The sequence below is a fragment of the Sinocyclocheilus grahami genome, unplaced genomic scaffold (genome assembly GCF_001515645.1).
Source record: "Sinocyclocheilus grahami isolate Dianchi unplaced genomic scaffold, SAMN03320097.WGS_v1.1 scaffold134.1, whole genome shotgun sequence".
NCBI lineage: Eukaryota > Metazoa > Chordata > Actinopteri > Cypriniformes > Cyprinidae > Sinocyclocheilus > Sinocyclocheilus grahami.
Genome location: NW_015505313.1, coordinates 1,924,862 through 1,947,581, shown reverse-complemented (window position 1 = coordinate 1,947,581; position 22,720 = coordinate 1,924,862). Strand labels below are relative to the sequence as shown.

The window sequence follows — 22,720 nt, the reverse complement described above, 5'->3', positions numbered from 1 at the left end:
TCAGGATTCTTTGATGAATAGAAGGATCCAAAGATCAGCATTTATGTGAAATTAAAAGCTTTTGTAACATTATACACTATAACATTCAAAAGCTTAGAGTCAGTATAATTTTTATTTTTTTTGGAAAAGAAATTATAGAAATGAACACTTTTATTTAGCAAGGATGCTTTAAATTGATCAAAAGTGATGATACAGACATTTATAATGTTACAAAAGATTTCTATTTCAGATAAATGCGGCTCTTCTGAACTTTCCATTCATCAAAGATACCTGAAAAAGTTCTACTCAGCTGTTTTCAACATCATAATAATAATAAATGTTTTTTGAGCAGCAAATCAGAATATCAGAATGATTTCTGAAGGATCATGTGACTGGAGTAATGATGCTAATAATTTAGCTTTGAAATCACAATAAATTACATTTTAAAATATATTCAAATAGAAAACAGTTATTTTAAATAGCCTAGTAAAATATTTCAAAATTGTACTGTTTTGCTGTACTTTGGATCAAATAAATGAAGACATGGTGAGCAGAAGAGACTTCTTTAAAAAACATTAAAAATATTACTGTTCAAAAACTTTTGACTGGTAGTGTATAGGCAACTTTAATTTTTCTCTAATTTCAAGCTTTTAATTGGCTTAGAAATCAGATAACTGCTGGACAATAACAAATAATAATGATACAATGATACAAACACTTTTTTTATCACATAATAAGGCAGAATAGTTTCTATACTGTAATAAACGCTATGTCAATTAGCACTGTATTGTTCATATACATTATTTATTACCTAGAGATGACTTTACAAACACAAATAAACCATTTATTGTCGCAATCGTATGTTTAATGTCTTCATGTTTCCAAACATTTCAGTTTTTCTGAGAAAAAACTGTTTTCATACAGTGATAGCTGGGCGTTTTTTTCCATATTAGGAATTTCCTCATACGACTTTCTGCGCGAGAGCGCCCTCCGGCTTCGAGTATGAATGAAGCATACACTACATGGAGAGTTTAGCGCTCCGCGATGTTCATCTCGCCTTATTCTGGGTCCGAATAAAACATCAGATCATGCACAGACTATCCTGTCTCTTTGAATTTAAATCTATATTTTTTCACACCGGCTCTTGAAAACTTCTATGCGGACACACTTGCCTGAAAAAGTGTGGGGGATGAATTTACGTGATATTAAAAGTGGGGGGGACACGTTCTCGCGTCCCCCACTTAATCTACGCCCATGTGTGTATACATGACTACAAATGCTTGTCTTGCACTAGCTCTGCAATGCGTGTCTTCACACATTGAGTAATCACATTGGAAAAGTAATTCGCAGTTCTTCGTCTGTGTACTTCGGTTCAAAAAGGTAGGGTAGGGTGATAAACTCTATCTCATTTTCTCCTCCAACTTCAAAATCGTTGTTTTACCTTTTTTGTAAAGGGCGTTTGACTGTCTTTGCACATTCGCTTTGTAAACACTAGGTCAGTACTTCCGCCTACGTCACGCGTTGCGTGATTACGTAATGCGTGAGGTCGAGCTAGAGCAAGACAAGCATTTGTGGTTAAAAAGTATACAATTTATTTTAGAAAATGACCGATCGTCTCGCTAGATAATACCCTTATTCCACGGCTGGGATCGTGTAGAGCCATTTGAAGCTGCATTGAAATGGCAGTTTGGACTTTAAAGTAGAGCTGTAGTCAAGTCCAGCTTTGTCGAGTCCAAGACAAGTCCAAGACCAGGACTAGTCGAGACCGAGTCCAAAGAGGTTCGAGTCCAAGTCAAGTCCAAGTCCAAAAGTTTCGAATCCAAGTCAAGACCGAGTCCAAATGAGAGAAAAAAAGCATCCTCTTCAAGACCACATACTTAACTATTGATAATGTATGTGATGCGAGAGACAGCATATCTCCTATTCTAAGAAAATAATTTTGCATTATTATTTGTAATGATCAAAAAGCATGTGCCAAGTAACAACTCTGTAGGACTGGGGTCTCCTAACTAGATCCTGGAGGGCCAATGCCCTGCAGAGTTTAGCTCCAACTGGCCTTAACACACCTATCCTATTATAGCAGACATATCCACTGATTTGCATTGATTTTGCCTTTCTAATAGTCCTGCACGATATGAGGAAATTCTGCTATGTGTGATAAAAGTGTTTATTTTTATTTTTTTGTTGCAATGATGATTACTTGTGATAAATGAATAATACGAGACCGGACTCGAGTACTACAGCCCTACTTTAAAGGGGTCATATGATGCGATTTCAAGTTTTCCTTTCTCTTTGGAGTGTTACAAGCTCTTGGTGCATAAAGAAGATCTGTAAAGTTATATATATAAATATTCTTTATAAAAGTTAAGAGTCAGCCACGCCTACCTAAAACGGCTCGTTCTAACACACCCCCACATACATACGTCACTATGTGGAAATATTAGCATAATGCCGCCCAAATGTGCAAGCAAAGAAAGAAGGCGTGGTTTCAGGAACGCAGTAGTGTTGATACAGCCATGTCAGTGAGATATTGTGTGTTTCAGTGCGAAAGCAAAAGCACTTTATTTGGCCTTCTGGAAGTAGATGCAATTAGGAATCACTGGTTAAGATTTATTTACAACAGAACAGCACAACCCAGATGTTCGAATTTGTGCAACGCATTTTATGGACGACAGTTTTTTGAACCTAGAAGAGACTAATGACATTATTAACTGTCTTGATATTTACTTTGAAAGCTGAAGCTGCGATTATGGTAAGGGGCGTTACATTTCCGACGCGTGGTTGTGGTGTTCGGCCAGTCACAATGCACTGGGTCAGCTGGCCAATCAGAGCAGGCTGTGCTTGTCAAAGGAGGGGGCTTTGTTGAAAACGACGTGTTTGAGAGAGGCGGGGCATAGAGGACCTACAATAATATATAGTATTTGAAAAATAATGTGTTTTTTGAACATTAAAGCATGTCAACATATTCTGTTACACCAAATACACAAAATAATGATCTTTAAAATAGCATCATATGACCCCTTTAAACCCGTTGGTCCCTGTTGAAGTCCACTTTATGGAGAAAACTCCTGGAATTTTTTCCCTTTAAAAGCCTTAATCTCTTTAAGACTGAAGAAAGAAAGACACGAACATCTTGGATGACATACGGGTGAGTAAATTATCAGGAATTTTTTATTCTGGAAGTGAACTAATCCTTTAAATATGAATTGTGATTAAGTTTTAAGTCATGAATTGTAATGCACTTCTGTACACAGTGTCCATCCTTGATGTTACCAGTGGGGACCGCAATGGAAATAAGCCAATGGTTTATTGTGTTTTTTTTCCTCAACAGTTTTTTAAAAAAGTAGCTTTTTTTTGTACAGTTTGTAAACTTGTCAAATACATTTCAATAATAATAAAAATAATAATAATAATTATTATTATTAATAATAATGATATAAATACTGTACATTTTACCATTTAAAAAAAACAACAAAATGGCCTTCAAGTATTCCTTTTGAACCAAATAATGAATTTAAGTATTTCCTTGTCTCCTCCAACATGTCGACAAATTAAATAGGTCTACATGCAAAGTCAGAAGTCAAACCAAAGTACTAGTCCAGATGGATGTATATACTGTCCAGAAATGAGCTTCAACTGTTCAGCTTTTAATTCTGTCCAGAAATGATATTATCCTGATTAAATGCAGATGAAAAAAGGCGAAAATCCAAGGGGTAAGTTAGCAGATGGCCTTCAGGCATTAACCTCTGCACTATGTGTTCTGTGACATGAGGGCAGAGTTTCATTTTATTACCAATATAACAAAGTAATGTAGATTTGAAGTGCTTTGACAGAGTGAAATCCAGGGCAATCTCTCTGATGGACAACAAAATCCCTCCTCGTTTACTCACACAAACATGCTCACTCTGTACACTCTCCACATTTTCTCTTGCCCTGTCATCATTCCGCCTCTATCTTTTCCTCCCTCACTCTTTCAGAATCTGTCTTCATGCTTCTTTTATCCCACCTTTTCTGTCTCTCTCCCTCTCTCTCTCTCTGTCTGTCTCCACCCCCGCAGTTCTAGCGCTTGCTGCAGGACCCGTTCAGCTGTCACAGACATAAGCAGATATTATCCACTGTCATACATTTGTGCCTTGGACTTCTGCAAGTAATGACTGCAGCATTAGGATTACCTCTGGACCCCCCCACCTCGACTATTCAACTGCAATCATTCTGTCTGTGACGGAGGGGCCTAACCATTAGGCTACGACTTCTTATTATTGTTAGGGAGATGTTAAACTTCACTAAGATGTTAAATGAAATTTTTGGTCTGTTCCTCACTTAAAGCCATCGAATATCAGGACTGCTACAATACTTACAATCAACCAAGGTAATAAAACACCACTTTTATCTGGTGTGGTGTGAAACATGCAAGAAGTAATGTAATTTAGAGTCTAAGTTGCTTTTATGACACTTTTCCAGTGCTTCTGTGTCCTTTTTGAAGCTTAAAAAGTCTCCATTCATTGTACTTGCTTTTAAAAATGACTAGTTTATTCTTCAAAATACCTCTGTTTGTGTTTCTCAGAAGAAAGGATAATACAATTCTCATGTTTGGGTGAAGTGTAAGCAAATTTCTAAAGGACAAAAGTGCTGCTGTCTGCATAAAAACTTGAAATTGAACTGCCAAGATTATAACAGTCATCTGTGACAAAATACTTCACTGGAGAGTAGAGTTTTGAATTATAATATCATGGCCCAAAAAGCAGGTGACAACTGACACGCATTTTCCCCACCAAGAAAAGGATTCGATTTCAAACAAGCTTTCATTTTAAGTAGAAAATAATAACAATAATGTGTGGGCAAAGTACGATGTGTTTAAGCAAATTTCAAGAGCCGGTCTACAGCACTTATCAGATCTTGTGTTCATTAGTTTTCACTAAGCCAGTGCAATATGCAAAGGTCAGGATTATTTGATTCACCTAAATAGAATGTAATGATCACAGATGCTGAATTCATAGTAGGGTGTAACAAAAGACAAAGCTCAGGGAGAGCGGGCAATTACAGAGAAACTAAATAAAAGCAGCGAATCGTGACTAACAAACAAAATCACTGACTCAGAGCACAACAGGAAACGCACAAAGGCTATTTCAGACCAATCTGGCCCTCTAGACAAAAAGAGAGTCTGAAGACATTAGAGAAGTAAAATGCTGACACAAGATAGTATTGTGAAGTGTTATTTAAAATTCAATCCAGAATGCTTTTTTGTGAATCTATACAGTTTTAGCAATTATATCTTGAAGTGCTGAGCGCTTTTCAGCTGACGCTACATTGTGTTCCTTCAAGCGCACGTTTTAAATGAAATCTGTCTTCTAGCACAATGCATTGTTAATTAAAGGTGCCATAGAATGCATTGATACAATATTTTAAATTGTTCTCTGATGTCCCCAGAGTGTGTATGTGAAGTTTTATCTCAAAATACCCCACAGATAATTTTTTATAGCTTGTTGAAATTGCCACTTTTAGGGTATGAGCCAAAAAGCGCAGTTTTTGTGTTTGTCCCTTTAAATGCAAATGAGCTGGTGCTCCTGCTTCCCTTTTCAGAAGAGGACAGAGCTTCAAGAGCTCATGCTCCGGCATACCGGTGTTACGGTTTAACTGGTGGCGACCATGTTACTGACTTCACATTGCTTCCAAATCAGAGCATGTGAGCGGAGTGGTAATATTTCCTTAAGAGCGCAGAGTGCCTTTCTGAAGATTCTGCTCCGCTCGCTCAGTGCCGCTCGCTCAACCCAGAATGCCGTTTGGTGATTTGCTTGTTCGAGATCGAGCATCTGTAGAGATCGAGAATAGTAGAGCAGTTATGGAGTTCAGATATTGTTTCAACGAAGTTGCAAGCCTTATACATAAATGTAAAGTAAAAATTGAAGTTAAAAGGGTCATATGATGCTTTTTTAAAGATCATTATTTTGTGTATTTGGTGTAACAGAATATGTTGACATGCTTTAATGTTCAAAAAACACATTATTATTCAAATACGGTACATTATTGTAAGTCCTCTATGCCCCGCCTCTCTCAAACGCTTCGTTTTCTACAAAGTCCCTCCTTCCGACAAGCGCAGTCTGCTCTGATTGGCAAGCTGACCCAGTGCATTGTGATTGGCCGAACACCGCAAGCACGCGTCGGAAATGTAACGCCCCTTACCATAATCGCAGCTTCAGCTTTCAAAGTAAATATCAAGGCAGTTAATAATGTCGTTAGTTTTACCATTAAATCAATTAAATCATACCGCCAGATTGTCATAGCAAAGTCAGAATTACCTCCTCTCCTAGGTTCACGAAACGGTCGTCCATAAAATGCATTGCTGTTCTGTTGTAAGTAATCTTAAAGATTCCTAAATGCATCTACTTTCGGAAGGCCAAATTAAGTGCTTTTACTTTCGCCTAGAAACACACAGCGTCTCCCTGACATGGCTGCTTCAACACTAACTGCGGTTACTGAAACCACGCCTTCTTTCTTTGCATGAACATTGGGCGGCATTATGTAAATATTTCCACATAGTGAGGTAGATATGTGGGGGCGTGTTAGAACGAGCAGTTTTAGGGGGGCGTGGCAGAGTCTTAATTTTGATAAAGAATATCTCTTTGGTTTTGAGACTTTAGTCTTTGCAACTTCAGGGATCTTATCTATGCACAATCAGCTTGTAACACTCCAAAGAGAAAGGAAAACTTGAAATCGCATCATATGACCCCTTTAAGAATGAGCAGGGAGAAGAAACTGAGAGGGAGTGCGGGGAGACTGTTAAAGTTAGTACAGATTCATATTGATTACAGAAAGCACGAAGATGTGCTACGCAAACATGGTGCAGCAAAAGGTGAGCTAGTTACATACCATAATAAATGAATAAACAGGTAGGCTAAGGTTATATTCGGCTGTACGGAGTCCTGATCATGACATGCAGACAAAATCACGGCCACGAATTTAGAATAGGCTAGTTCTCTTTTATGCTAGGTCTACATTACGGCCACGAATCAAGAATTATTTTTTTCGTTTAGTCTAAATCATGGCCACGAATTAAGTATTCGTTCGCTTGTTTAGGCTTAGTTGTCACGAATTCATTCGTTCGTTAATTCGTTCATTAACGATAGTAAATCGTGGAACGAATGATTATATTTCGTAATTACTTATTAAAATCATTATTGCTTAAAATTGATAAATAATAATAAATAAATTAAAAAAATAATAAAACCTGCTGACGTCGTAGAAAGAATGTAGGCTAGATATAGGCAGCAGCAATTTATAATCTAATATAATGCACGCAAATTTGTTCTTTACAGAACGTAGCGGGATCTGAGCGGGAATTGGTTTATGCGAGCGTGAGCGGAATATTAATGGAGCGCTTGCTTGGGCGGTTAAAGCGACTGAGTGGAGCGCACGTCCATAGAGCGGAAAACGTAGCGGAGCGTCACACCGCTCAGCTTCGCTCACATGCTCTGTTCCAAATGCAATTTTTAACTACCACATTCCTATTTACAATCATTCTGGTAGCACGTGAAGACATCAGTGAAAGCATCAGTGAAAACAGGCAGAAACAATGGTAGCTTTAGCAACATTAGCCTTACCGAGAGCCAAGAAGCTCTTTTGGAAAACAAAATATGACGCGTGATGCTTACTTTGTCTGGAGTCTGGACGTTTGCGCATGAAGTGTTGGTATCGATCCCTCTTTCAGAAGCAGTCTTTGCACAACTCCAGCGCTGAACTGACCCTCGTTTGTGAGGCAGTCTGGCGTAAAATGATTAGCACACACATATAGGACTTTTCTGTTTTTTTCCAGGACATCTCCTTCGAAAATTAAATTAACCACCGTGTCCTCAGCGGTCTATGGAGACTCCTATGTTCATTGGTGCATACCAACACATGACACTTGTAATGGCTCTTTGGCGCTGACATTGTATCTCCAGCAGCTACAGCAAGAAAACAGTAATGGCAGACTGCTGCTTCTCACTCAGGGCTGTGTCTATGCTAATAGGGCAGAGATTGTCAAAAATGGGCGGGACTTTCCCGAGTATGACGTCATAGTAGTGAGAAATCTGGAACCGCTCGTTTGGAGAGACTGTTTATGATTTATTGGGATTATAAAACAATGAGTGGGTGGATTTTTACCATTATAGGTTGGTTGTTTTCACACACTGCGGCCACACAACTGTTCAACCACCTTATAAAAGTGATATTTTGCATTCTATGGCACCTTTAAGGCATATACAGATCTCATTTAAACTATTTTCTTCAATACAAAACATATGAAACGTGTTTAAATGCGTGAATTATCCTAAAATGCAGTTCTTTTACAAAGCAAAACTGTCATGCCATACAGTACATGTAAGAGCGGTGGCTGAGAACAATGTGCTCAAGAAGGCCAACTGGATAAAAGACTACATACAGTCTGCCTTGGGAAGAGCTTTATACTGTATGCCATCGTTGCTTCTAACACATGTCCATTAGCATGCAAGCTATTAACAAGATGACAGGTGTATTATGGGAAAATGCCAGATACTTAATTAAAATCTCTTCACATACTTTAGACGGTGTATGCAATATCTCATTTGCATTATGACTATAATTTGATATTCTATGAAATTTAGGGGAGAATATGAAAATGTTTTTCACTTTCCCCATAAACGATTGTTAACACTTACATCTGACACTCTCACTTGCCTGTATTTTTCGACTCAAACTGAGTCAAAGTCCTCTTCAGCAATTCATTCATGCTATGCTTTGATAATATGATAATATGGAATGCATTACATTGCATTAACCTCTGCACCTGCGCTAACTGAATCTGCGAGTCTTAATGAGACATGCAGAAAAGATCAGCAATGTGCATCGCTCACCAAGGTTGTCTGTAATTACAATTAATGATGCCCCTATACTTTTTTCATTTATTTCTACAGAAAATTAATTGTTTGCCAATCAACCTCGACAGAAACATATGTTCTAGCCTGAATGTAAGTTAATTAGGTCCAGCTAAAGTGCATGAGCAACAAACACGTCCATTACTTACACAGCACTATGAGCTCCATGATGGCCTCTCGGGGTTTGACGTTGAAGCCGTTGTACTGGCTGGTTTGGCAGCGGTACGTCCCAGCCATCTCACGGGAGACGTTGACGATGCGCAGAACTCCATCGTAGCTTTCGGTTTGCATGTTTCCATCTGGCATGGGTACTTCTTTATCGGCACGGGACCAAAGGATGATGGGTTTGGGTTTGCCGGAGACCAGGCACTGCAGCTCTACTGTGTCTCCCTCCTGAGAGAGCAAAGGGGACTTTTCTTGTGGGACGGTCAGGTTGGGTGGAACTAGAAGAGAGCAGATGATGATCACAATATTCATATTATAATGAGCTATAAAAATATCACAATGCATCATTTTACTGCACAAAATATGTTACTGTATGCAAAAAGCATTAGGTCTGGAATCCAATGTTCCGGGTCCAATAGCATTTATTACATAATGATGTAATTACCAGAAAAAAATGTACATATACTACAAAAGTTTGTATTCTACACTACTCAAAAGTTTGGGATTGGGAAGGTTTTTTAATGTTTAGTGTCATATAGGGGTAGGCAATGTACCGGTTGACACGATCAACGATCAGAAATTTGTCAACCGGTAGAGATTTTGGACTATTGTCTCTATTGCGGTTACACGCTCACTTGACGTTGCTGTACTACATAGTCATGAAAGCATTTGCACACAATTTTAAGCATTGCGGTTTAAAAACATTTGACTTCAAGCCATTGAAACGCAATCGGCAGTGAAAGAGAACTCATTTCGCTATATGTGTGCACTGAGATGGTGCTCATAGAGCGTGGGAGTATTGAATGGAGATATTTTTGCCACTTTACAGGCCTTGAATGGTTAAATACACACACTTGCATGTGTCAAAATGGCCATCTTTGCAAGTATCCTCATAAACACAGTAATTTAAGTCTTAAATGAAAGCAAACAGCTGTGAAAAAAAACACATGTGTAACAGTATATTAGATCCAGACAGTGACAGCAGTGTAATATTCCTGCTGTCTGTCATTCATGTTAATCAAACAACAAATGTGAGAAAATCTCACTGCTCTTGACTAAATCACTTTTGTAACTTTAATAAGAAGAAATATATATTTAATTTACACATTGAAGAATATACAGTGTTTTATACATTTGATTACTTTATACAATGTATGTAGCATTTCTTATTTAGTGAAGTGACGTGTGGCCAAGTATGGTGTCCCATACTTGGAATTTGTGCTCTGCATTTAACCCATCCAAGTCCACACACACAGTAGTGAACACGCACACCGTGAACACACACCCGGAGCAGTGGGCAGCCAATGTTGTGGCACCCGGGGAGCAGCTGGGGGATCGGTGCCTTGCTCAAGGGTCTCACCTCAGTCGTGGTATTGAAAGTGGAGAGAGCACTGGTTATTCACTCCTCCCCCCCCACCAATTCCTGCCGGACCTGAGACTCGAACCCGCGACCTTCGGGTTACAAGTCCGACTCTATCAATTAGGCAATCAATTATCAATTTATTATCAATTATCAATTTGTTCTACTGTAGATTTTATCCTATTGCTTCTAATTAGTTTCTTATTGTTTTTTAATTGCTGACTGTTTATTTGTCTTCAGTGAGCTTGAGTTTTTTTTTTTTTAATTTAGGCCAGTATTAGTTTTTTTGTTTTTGTTATATTGATGTTGGTGACACGAATTATGAAATTTCAATGGTACCAAAAATGTTGATATCATAAAGACCGTATTTAAAGCAAAAATAACTATATTGTGATATATATCGTTACCGTAAAATAAAATTATTCATATCGTGATATAGGATTTTGGTCATACCTCTCACCTCTAGTGTCTTATTATCACCAAGGCTGCACCAACATTGTATATTTTAGAAATACTATTACAATTTAAAATAAAATTTTCAATTTTATATATATTAAAAATGCTATTTATTCCTGTATTGGAAAATATGCATTTTTAGAAGCCATTACTCCAGTCTTCAGAGTCACATACTATAATATAATATAATATTTAATTGAATATATATATTTTTATATTTATTAATTGTTTATATTTGACTTTTTTATTTTTAAATTATAATTTTATCTAATTCACCATTTTTGCAGTCTGGGACTACTGTTCTCGGCGAATAAACGTCTAGTTATTTGTCACAGATATAATATCTGTATCAGTTTTGCCAGTACATCAACAAAGACATCTTGTCAGCCACCAAGTGTCAGATAAAAACATTTCTGGCTGGTTTTCACAGTCAGACATCATAAACGTATGCAGACAGCAGGAAGGAGACAAGGTTTATGTTCTTCTGCTGATTCCAGACAACAGTCTGGCAAACTACCGGCTCAGCTCCATGTAAACAATGATGTTGTCACCTTTCTTCTTGGTATCCTAGCACGGACATTGTGCGAAGGTTACTGGGTTTACAGGCTTTATCTCTGTTGTAATGTTAAGACGACAAAAGATTGAATATAATTTTACACAGACAAGGTTAGTAAGCTATTCTACTACTTTAGTCTTACGTCAATACATAATGTAAATACTGTCAAGCTATAGTTGTGACTATAACAGTTTGTAAATTAAACATTTAACATTTATTGCCTGGCCTCATTTACTAATTTTACCTAAAGGGGTCCTATTATGCTCTTTTAGAAAGTCTTGATTTTGTTTTGGGGGTCTACTAGAACAGGCTCTCATACTAGGTTGTTCGAAAAATACGGCTTGAATAGTTCCTGTATCAAATGAAGGCCTGCCTTCTGAAATACGAAATGTGCTGTGATTGGTTAGCTGGGCCAGTGTGTGTTGTGACTGGAAGCACTCGGCGCCTGGTCGGGAAATGTCACGCCCCTTATCATAGCCGCCTGTGAGCTTCAGTGTAAATATTGCGTCAAAATCAAATCAATTTGAGCGCGATTTAAACCCGGATGATTGTAACCACTCTAAGTTCGTCTGCTTTGGGAAACCTAGCGCGTCTCCGACATAGTGATAACACTCGTTGCCTTCTCTAGTGCAGCTCAACCAGGTCTCGTCCCATTCGTCCCCAGAAAATATGAGTTGTAGTCCAAACGAGTCGTTCGTTGTAGTTTTTGAAAAGTGATTTCTGTTAAATAAAATCTCTTTTTGTAGTGGACTTTGAACTTTGTAACTTTGCAGATATTTTTTATGCTCAAACAGCAACATTACAGACTAAAGTTGAAAAAGTGACAAAGCATAATAGTACCCCTTTAACTTAGAGATGAAACAAACAAATTTTTCAGTTGTAATGGACAAATGCTATCGACTGACTCTACCTTGTACTCAACCTGTACCATTCCTTCAAACGTTGACAGGCACTCAGGACGTCTATGTCCAAGGGAATGTGAGTTTTCCACATCAAATCCCCAAATGACTGAGCAATTTGACCAGAACACTTTCCACCAACTATTTTGATTGAATCCAGACCTCAGAAACCACGGGGTCAGGTTGATGTAATGACATGCTCTGTGAAACAGGACATCTGAAGACGTCTACATCTTCAACAATGCCACCAGTTCCTCTGAAATTAGCCACTGGGGTGCCACACAGACCCTTTCCATTAAACACGAATCTTACTTTACTGTACACAAAGCATATGGACATAAAGTGTCCAAGTCTCCACGGCCCACTTCACAAGCTCAACACCATTAATAAAAGAGCTGCATGAAAACAAGGGCCCTAGTTGAGTAGTGAGGATGAGTGCGTTCTTCTGGGATTCTCTTAAAAAGCAGGAAAAAAACTTCATACAGTACAAGAAACGGACTGTCATAATGAAACCTGCACGTATGAAATGTGGGATATGAAAGATGATGACAAAGACAGATAAATACTGTACAGTGAAAAAAAAGATTTTTTTCCTTCTTTGAAGATAAAAGACAAATCTATTTTCTCTCCTACATAAGGTGTGGGGGAAAGACAGATTTATATGAACGGATGGTAATGAGTACAGGACCCAAAAAAAAAAAAAAAAAGAGGAGAACAATGTTGAATGTATTTCCGATTGCGACTGCAGGGAGCCTGGTGGGAGAGAGATCTTGCATCTGCAGGTTGATTAAGCATGACTTCTTTAGCAGACCCAGGGCAAACAAACAAACATAGAATATTTTGCATAATGAAATGAGTCAGAAAATCACATTACTCATTTTGGCTACATTAAAAATCCTGAAACAGTATTATCTATGTCTCGTGATGAAAAAAAACCTTTTAGATTGACATTCGTATCATTATAATGTCATCAGTGAGGGAGGCTGAGATTATTTTGTTTTATTAAAGCTATAAAACCGTAATGTGCTGAAACAGTCCGTAAAACAATAATAAATGTAATCACCGTAAGAAACTGATCTCAATAATAAATAATTTTGAAGTTGTACTGAAGAGTCTTGACATCGTACCATTAACCCCATTTTCACTGCAAGTTTTTTTCATTTGCTCAGTAATGCATGCATGATTTCTAATTAATTGCTATTTATAATTAATAAATCCATGTTACTGTAAGTGCCAAGCTTGTTAAAACATGGAAATTCAAAGACTGATGTTCTCAGTAAATCTCTTTGAATCCTCATGGCAGTGATATTTAACAGCCTTCAGTTTATGCCCTGGTTACAGTATTGTTATTGTTAACTAAAACTAAAACTATTAAAACATGTTTTGGTAATTGAAATAAAGCAGAACTAAAATACGATATAAATACAAGAAGAAAAACTGCTTGGTTATTTCATCAGCGTCAACATTATGATGTTATTTTATTATTTAATATTAAATGGTGGTATGGATTCCATTAGACGTAGAGTGGGCACATCAAGTCAAATAAAATGCAAACAAAATGCAGCCAGAATTTTGTTTTTTGGCATATTAAATGTATAAAACACAATGCAAAATAATTTACTATACCATCTTGAGGATGATAAAATTGTTAAAATTGTCTCAAAAGAGGAAAACCAGCTATTACCTGTAAAGGATAAGAATAACTCACCAGTGGTGGAGGAGATGTTGACGTCTATGCTGATCTCTGGAATCCCTCCGTTCTTTAGTGAGGCCACACAGGTGTAAGTGCCAAAGTCAGTAAACTTGAGGTCGATGATGTCCAGGTTTGTGGTTCCTGGGGCAACGTCTGGGTCAGTCTGGGTAATGACCATGCGCTCTGAGCTACGCAGTGGACGGCCGTTCTTCAGCCAGCTGAACATCAGCTCCTCAGGCGGCGTGGCCTCCACCTGACAGGATATCTTCACCTCTCTGCCGATCTGGATGTTGTCGTCATTATGATAGGGGTCGGGTGTGATCCAGAACCGGCCCTTCTTCAAAGCTGTGTGGACAGAATGAAATGCGACTGATTTAACATCAATGAAAAATTCAGGTCATGAGGATATTTCTTCAACTTCGGGCAATCTTGTCCCTTTTAGATTTTTAGAAAGTAAGTCTCAAGAGACACTTTCACTAGTTTATTTGGCATGCCCAACATTGAACATACATGCTGCATTTCAATAGAATTTGGTCGTTTTTAGCATTTGTTTCCCCTGAAGGTGCACCATAGTATAATTTCCACCACATCAGAAGTAATATTATTATTTTTATTAGCATTCAGTGGTGGAAATGACATCGATGGAAAGAAAGGATCATTTCATTTTTAACATTTTATGCATGCTAAATAAACAGAAATAATGCACACACTGTGTATAATTTGACAAAATTACAGCTTGATTTAAAATATATATATTATATTAATATTTACACATTTAAAATATATTTAAATCATTAAAGATATTATAACAAAAAATATTCTGCTCACACCTTTGTACCCTGATTTACTTCATACATCAAATGTCTCATCTCAAGCACGTCTCTTTATCAAGTCTCTTTATAAACTGATTTTCAAATAAAAGTACATTTAAAAGGAGGAAATTTAGAAGTACGGTAAAATATTTTTTTGTTTCATATTACGTATTTTTTATATTTAGTTAACACAGTTTCAATATGACATTTATATAACAAAAATTTGAAAAAAGAAGTTGAACTGCATTAGTTTTAATCAATTCCTAGTACAATAAAGCCTGGCGTTGAAGAAACACTCATTTATGAAGGCACTTTCATCTTATACAATATCAGTTTGCTCAAGAAGCAGTAACACACTGGACATATCCAGTTAATCTCTTCATACGAGATTTGTACTGCACGGTTAATGAAGCATTAAATGCAGTGCGTCAGTTTACATAGCTAAAAGGTCTTTGGTTAATGTAATTTCAAAACAGTTTAATGTACAACGCTTTCCCACAATTCATCCACACCACTGCTTTTCAAGCCATTATTACTGCGACAAGCCAATGACATAAAAATGACAAAACAAAAAATGTTAATAAAACACCCATGGGCTATTTTCAAGGGATGGAGGTGAGTGACTATCTTAGCCTGTGAATACAGTACAAATAAAGCTGGATCTTAAAATACACCATCCCACTATCACCCTGCAATAAGGTGAGATATAAACAGAGGGCCCCTCCAGGCACAAAACACGTGATATTATTTTGATGAGCGATTGTCAGGGAGTCATACACTTTCTGTGTTCAGAGAAGAACAGACGATTCCTTTCACAGAACCTCAATACTTTGACAATGACATTAAGAAGAACTCTGACTCAACCATACTGACATATACAACACTGGAAGTGATGTAAGAACGGCGTGACATGACACACACGTTCCACACTCTTGCACACCACTCCACACATGCTAATGAGTGAATCTTTGCAAGGTTGGATTAAGAGATCTTGCGCACTGTGTCTCCCATTTAGAAATAACTCAAACTAAAAGCCACACTAGACTGAACAGCAGTTATTTTAGGATCTTTATGGGTTAAAACCACACAGTAAATAAACCGAAACAGTATCCTGCTGTTCTCAAGAAAAAAAGTGTCAACATGAAATTAAAACTGACTGTAATTACTTCATTATTATACATATATATATATATATATATATATATATATATGCTTTTTTTAGGCTACATTTTATATATATATTTGAATTGTAGGTCATTTTTGATTTTCATGTGATTAAAATAAAAAATTATAATTTTAAATGTGCGTGTACACAAACACATTTAAAAAAAAAAAACAATATTGACTGTAATTACTTCCCTATGCATTAAATATGTGTAACCCTGGACCACAAAACCAGTCTTAAGTCGAACGGGTATATTTGCAGCAATAGCCAAAAATACATTGTATGGGTCAAAATGATCGATTTTTCTTTTATGCCAAAAATCATTAGGATATTAAGTAAAGATCATGTTCAATGAAGATATTTTGTACATTTCCAACCGTAAATATACCACAACTTAATTTCTGATTAGTAATGTGCATTGCTAAGAACTTCATTTATACAACTTTAAAGGCGATTTTCTCAATATTTAGGTTTTTATAAATATTAAATATTTAGATTGGAATATTGTCCTATCCTAACAAATATACATCAATGGAAAGCTTATTTAAATTTTACAAAATTGACCCTTATGACTGGTTTTGTGGTCCCGGGTCACATACTGTATACATACACACATCCATTCAAAACTGGAGTCAGTATGATTTAATGTTTTTGAAAGCCTTTATACTTGCTTAGTGAAGTTGTATTTATATGATTTAAACAAAATACGGTAAAACTAATTCATGTTTAAAAAAAATATATATATAATAATAATATGATGTTTAATAAAAAAAAAAAATATATATATATATACATACTTTTTTCGAATGTGTGTATGTATATTTTTTCAACCTCTCTTCATCTGAGAAACAAATTTGCACAATCTGATCAGTTCCTAATGGATAAAATCAAGTCCTGCCCTACATTTTTACTTGTTCCATTGGGAAATGTCACATTCCACAAGTAAAATGGGTTGTGAATGCAATTTTTCTAAAGTCACATTGACTTCAATAAAAGAAACCAGAAATCTCATAAATCTGAAGTTTTGTTTTAATCTTCATTACAACTCTCTGCTCTCTTCTCAACATGAGTAAAGGGGTCAGAGACACACAGGCAAATGTCTTGGCCTCTTGTGGGATCCCAAATCTCAAGCTAGCCATGAGCCAAAGCAAAACAGCACAATCTCATTTCTAAGTCATTTCTGAAAATGCTGTGCTTCTGGCCCTAATTATTAATCAGTCGCTGAATTATTTAAAAACAGCTTTTATGAGATCTTAACCAATTTATTTGCATTTGTGCTGCACATTTTACAAGCTGTTACAATCTGGACACTGAAGAAAGGATGTTTCAAGGTGGACTACGATGCTGATACTGCCAGAGACTATGAATATTACGAGATAGACGAGAATGAAGAACTGCAACTTCGTAGGGTTGCTTTATTGCAAGGTTCAGCTCGGCAGGCCTTGCCTTACTGGTCAATTTGCTACTTAATCAATAGCGTAATATTGTGGTGAGATAGCTGCGCGCTCTTTGGTGACCCCATAAAACTTGCAGGGTGTTAATGCTTTCGAGTCCAGTTCCTTCGCATGAGTTCTGTCATTATCAAAAAGCACTGCAGGTAAGCAATTACCAAGAGACAAGCTGCGTAATCTTTCCAGAACATTTAAAGTCAGGTTGCTACACGTCGAGCGTTTGAGGATGATTTCTTACAGTAATCCGCTGTAATAACATCTCTTGAAATTTCAAAAACGCTTAAAATGGAAATCCAACTTTTTGCTTCAACTTTTAATGAGCTTTCCAACAGAAGAATATATCAAGGAGCTCCTAAGAGACAGCATAATGGTTTCTCTCCACCATTTGCACCTGTGTTTTATAGCTGTTTGTTTTATGAAGTGTCTGGGAAAGAATTAAGACTTCACCTTGAATATGCATTTTGCATGGCATGCACACAATAATAATGCATTTGCAATGCTCAAAGACTGTTCCTTTCTGGAATCAAATATATGCAAAGGATATTGATGAATGCATTTCGAACGATTATGTTTTGGATATGTCCTTTCTTTGTGATATTATAATTAGTTAGCTGTTTCCTCAGCTCAGCACCCAGCACAGATCATTGTCAACATGCTCTTGTAGCATTATATGAGAATCAATAATCCTTTTGACTAGCCCTGTAGTCGTGCATTCAGAGTGAATGGTTGGGAAAAGTCATTTCACTGATGAGTATGTGTTGCCGCACACAAGCACTTTTCTTTATTATAATATACATAATCAAAGGAATATTCAAATAATTTTTCTTCACGTTCACATTTGCACTACACAAATGCACCTTTTTAGAAAGCAAAACTGGAGTTTCAGACTTTCTTGGTGATGCTGAATATTCAAAATTGTTTTTCATTTGGAAATGGAACACTGTTATTTTGCACATAATATTCATTGAATTAAATTAATGTCCTGCATAATCAAAAATAAACCGATTATTATTGCCTGGGACGGAACAAGCGATAACCAACCAGTTCACACCACATGAATGCAAAAATCACAGAGCTAGGAGCCATAAACATAGATGCTTAAGCAAGTGTGTTATATATATCACTGGCATGTGATCCCTGATAAAAAAAATAAAAAAATAAAATCAGGAAAATTATGTGAATTCATCAACATGAGAATGAGGGTCAGGACAAATTTATGCACATATGCATCTGTTCCGGAGGGAATTTTGCATGAAAATATTTTCTGTGCATGTAAAACAAGTGTATAAATATATTAAATAATACAAAAAATATATAAAAACAAATATCAGAGAATGAAACCCACCATCTCACATTCCCCAGGCTAAAATACATTCAACATAAAGCCCTACCAACAAGATGTGAGCCCTCCCATTACAGGGGAAGAAATGCTTGAATACAAATCTGTTATTAGCTGTAGTAAATCACCACTGCAGCAGTCTGCTAATATTCACCGCCTCATCAAAAGCAACTGAATTTTCTATTATCCATTTTGTTATTTAGCAGAGGAATAAGTCAAGTAGTGCAATGTACGAGAGGATCATGGTAGGCCCCGCTAATTTGAAAACGGCTTAACAGGCCGAGCATTTCAGTTATTATATCCAATGGAATCTCACCAAACACACTCACTGATGCATTGCTGTGCTACAGACAACGCCAAGTGTGCACAGTGATTCTGCTGAGAAACCATCAAAGCGATTCTGGTAGAACGCAATTTACATATCAGAAATAAGACCAATTTCGGTGGCCAGGAGTAGGGGGATGGTAGGACTGATCTTTGCATGTCTGTTTTGATTGCTTGGTAGAAAGTGGCCCAAACGGGAGATGAAATCTCCTCTGTAAATAAATAAAAAGATGAGTTTCTATAGCAGTTTGCAGTCTCAGCAATACCCTTCCTTCCATCAGCTCCCCCCTCCAGCTAATAAATATCTTATAAAGAACGAGCTGGGTTATTTTGCAGTTATCTGCAGAGCAGACCCTGCACCGTTTGGCATAATCTGCTGAAGAGGCTCTGTGCTGGTACTGACAAGGCTCAATATTTGAGTGATAACTGTGGAAGGTTGGGGTGTGTTTTATTGATGATGCTGCCAGTGGGTGGTGGAACAGAGCTGTCAGAAAAGGCCTTACTCAGGAATGGCTATCTGGTCACTCCCACCTGGGTGCCGCTGAATGACGTCCCATTATGGCTCCCATCAGACCAATCTGACCGTAAGTAATCTCCACCCTGTGTTTGTTCCGTGTAGGAGCTGAGCAAGATTATAGAATAGATTTTTTTTTATTTTTAAGGAAGCACTGAACCAAAACTAAAATTTAAGATTTTGTCATAATTTAGTTAAACTTGTGTCATTCCAAACCTGTATGACTGACTTTCTTCAGTGGAATGCAGAAGATTTTCATGCAATTACAATCAAGCTTCAAAGGCACCATAAATAGGGATAGGAATTATTAGAAATTTAATGATTTGGATTCCTCTTAATGATTCCTTAATGTTCTGTTAGAAATTCTCTTGAATTTGAGAAAGACGTATTTGGAAAATATAAAAGCAAATCTCTTTCCAAATGCAAAGATCATTTCAATGATAAATGTAAAATGCCTATGAACAAAAATGAGGTATCATATTTTAGGAATTCCATTTATTTTATTAAAATACCACAAAGAAAAACTGGCTCATAGAGTCATTCACTTGGGAATCTGACTCCACTAGTCATGCTGTTTGTTTCTTGCTAAATAATGTAAGGCTAGGAACAATCTCAGACAATTTTAGTATGATGTTCTGTCTGCATTGGTGGAAGAATAAGTATGTGACAATTGTTAATGAAAATATTGTAGTTGGTTTTGTATTATTTGCATCTATTTGATTTAGTTCCAACAAGCTACATAGAATCAGAATGAGTCTATTAACTGTGAAAACAATTATTTCATCATTTAAAAAGTATGAACATATAGATAAGGCTAGCTGTGGAACAAGCAAGATTAAATTTAGTTAAAATTAGATTGATTTATTGAAGTATACTTTACACACACACACACACCCACACGTATTGTGTGTATTTGTGTGTGTGGGTCTATTGAATTTATTTTGATACTGATACAGAAACTCTATTTTGTATTTCAGTTAGTATTATTATATAAATCTCATTCTTGTTACATACAGTATGTTTATGTATGACTGACAAATATGCATCAAATTAGGTTTATTAGTTTATGTTAAAATTGTGCAATCCAAAAGAATGGAAATTTTACACACCATTAAAATCTTATATCTTAGGCCTTAATATTTTTTTGAATGTATTTGCTCAATCCACCACATGGCTTCATCTCCTCACAAAACAAAGTAAAACAGAGCCACCTCTATTCTACCTTCATCAATCCTCAAGCGTGCAGCTTCCTCCCTGATCAGTGATTGGGCAAACAGCTCTACCCCTTCACCTCAACCACCGCCCCATCTGGCTACTCATGCTCTTTTTCCCATTGCAGGAGAAAAGGTCATATTTCAAATGACCAGTACAGCTGCTATCATAGAGCTTTGTACAAGCAGCCAACAGAGTGTGTTGGGATTACCCAACTTCCAAACCCTCCCATGTAATATCGTTTTCTCTCCAATCCCTTGCTTATTTTGCCCAACAAATGAGATTCCGCCATCTGTGCAGCAAAGAAGCTGCGCAGCTCATGCTTGTAATGTCCCCTCTGACAATCTTATATTATAAAACCGTCCTCTATCTATCGAGCTAGAGAATGGGCCTATCATTGATATTTTCTGCCCAACAGTGTTGTTTCCATCCATAAGAGAAGCATATTAAACCTAAATGGCCTGGCCAACATGGCTAGGATGAAAATGCAGTGTTGGCCACAAGTGAGCCATAAAGTTGTGACAATGATATTTGCGACATTCATGTTGTCCATGTAATGTAGTAGAAAATGAGCAGAAGGTGGCAAATACATCAAGAAAAGAACAAAAGTAAGGTCAACGGCATTATGGGAAGTTCATTTCGTTTGTTGTGAGAGTCAATTAATACATTGAAAATACTCTAATAGTGTTATAAGGGTTTTGGATCATTAGGTTTGAAAAAAAAAGAAGCAGTCAGACAAAATAATTGCATGTCTAATGCTCCAAAAAAAGTCTCTTTAGTGGCTCGGGATTGTCTGTTTCTGCAACAGCGATTATAGAAAAGCAATCAGGACCAAAAACAGAGCCACCAGAGAATCAGTATGTGTGAGTAAACAAAATCTTATAATGGAAATGAATGTTAAAATAATAGCATTTTAATATTACAATGAACGAATGAATAATGCAAAAAGTGTCTCGGAAGGTAATGTTAGGCAATAAGCAACTGCTTTCTAACGTGGAAATTGTTTAAGAGGCTAATTTACAGCAAAAGCAACACAATTGCAAGTGTGATAATGCTTTTATACAATAATTCAATGAACAATTTTAATATTGAGTAACATACATTTTAAACAAATTTGCTAGTTACTTTGCCTGCTTTTGCTTTGCCAACACAGCAGCAGAATTGCTGCATGCCTCCAATTCTTGAACGAATCTGTGTTTTTGAATGTCTTTACTCATTGATTCAAATTAATCAATGTTTTGAATTAATTAACTGAATGAATGATTCAATGACTCACTCTTAGCAAGAGTCACTTGTTTCATTCCTGAATCGATCAGTGTTTTTTTAAATTTACCAGTTAAATGTGTGCTTCAATTATTCATTCATAAAGACAGCCACTTGCTTTATTCCTTAATGCATCAACATTTTTAATGAATCTGTTGACCAAATGATTACAATGACACACTCAATTAGTCACTTAACACCACCTACTGGTATAATAATATAATGTGCAGAACATTTTACCAAGCAGAGTGATAGAAAAAGTGAAATCTCCCAGTGCTGTTAGACTGTTATATTAGCACTCTGGGAATGCTGCTCAACCAATCAAATTTGAGGACTGGAACTAACTGTTGTATAATTTACAATAATGTCCAGCTGATAGTATTATCTTGCTTGTTAAATTACCAACTAAATGGAACAAAAAAATGATTACTTATTTGAGTTTAATAATTTTATGTGAGAAAAAAGAATGCTGAGAGATACAAACTGTTAAGTATTCTGTAAGAATCCATTCACCACAATAATTACGCTCATCAGTTCAATCAAACCGTAAAAAAGAGATTTAAAAAGGTTTCTGAAAATTAGACTGCCCCCAAAAAAACCCAAAGCTACTGAAGTTCTCAGTAATGATACTAACCACAAACTAT

At 36.6% G+C, this 22,720-nt stretch overlaps 1 protein-coding gene across 1 annotated transcript in view; it reads right to left on the bottom strand.

The window, feature by feature from the left end:
• Window positions 1–22,720, bottom strand: part of LOC107590901 (MAM domain-containing glycosylphosphatidylinositol anchor protein 2-like) — a 192,126-nt gene that overhangs the window by 69,684 nt on the left and 99,722 nt on the right. Inside the window, exons 7-8 of the mRNA XM_016279849.1 lie at window positions 14,012–14,341; window positions 9,017–9,310 (exon numbers count right to left, since the gene is read on the bottom strand). Of these exons, the coding sequence (XP_016135335.1) occupies window positions 9,017–9,310; window positions 14,012–14,341 (624 nt within the window). The remainder of the gene's footprint in view (window positions 1–9,016; window positions 9,311–14,011; window positions 14,342–22,720) is intronic.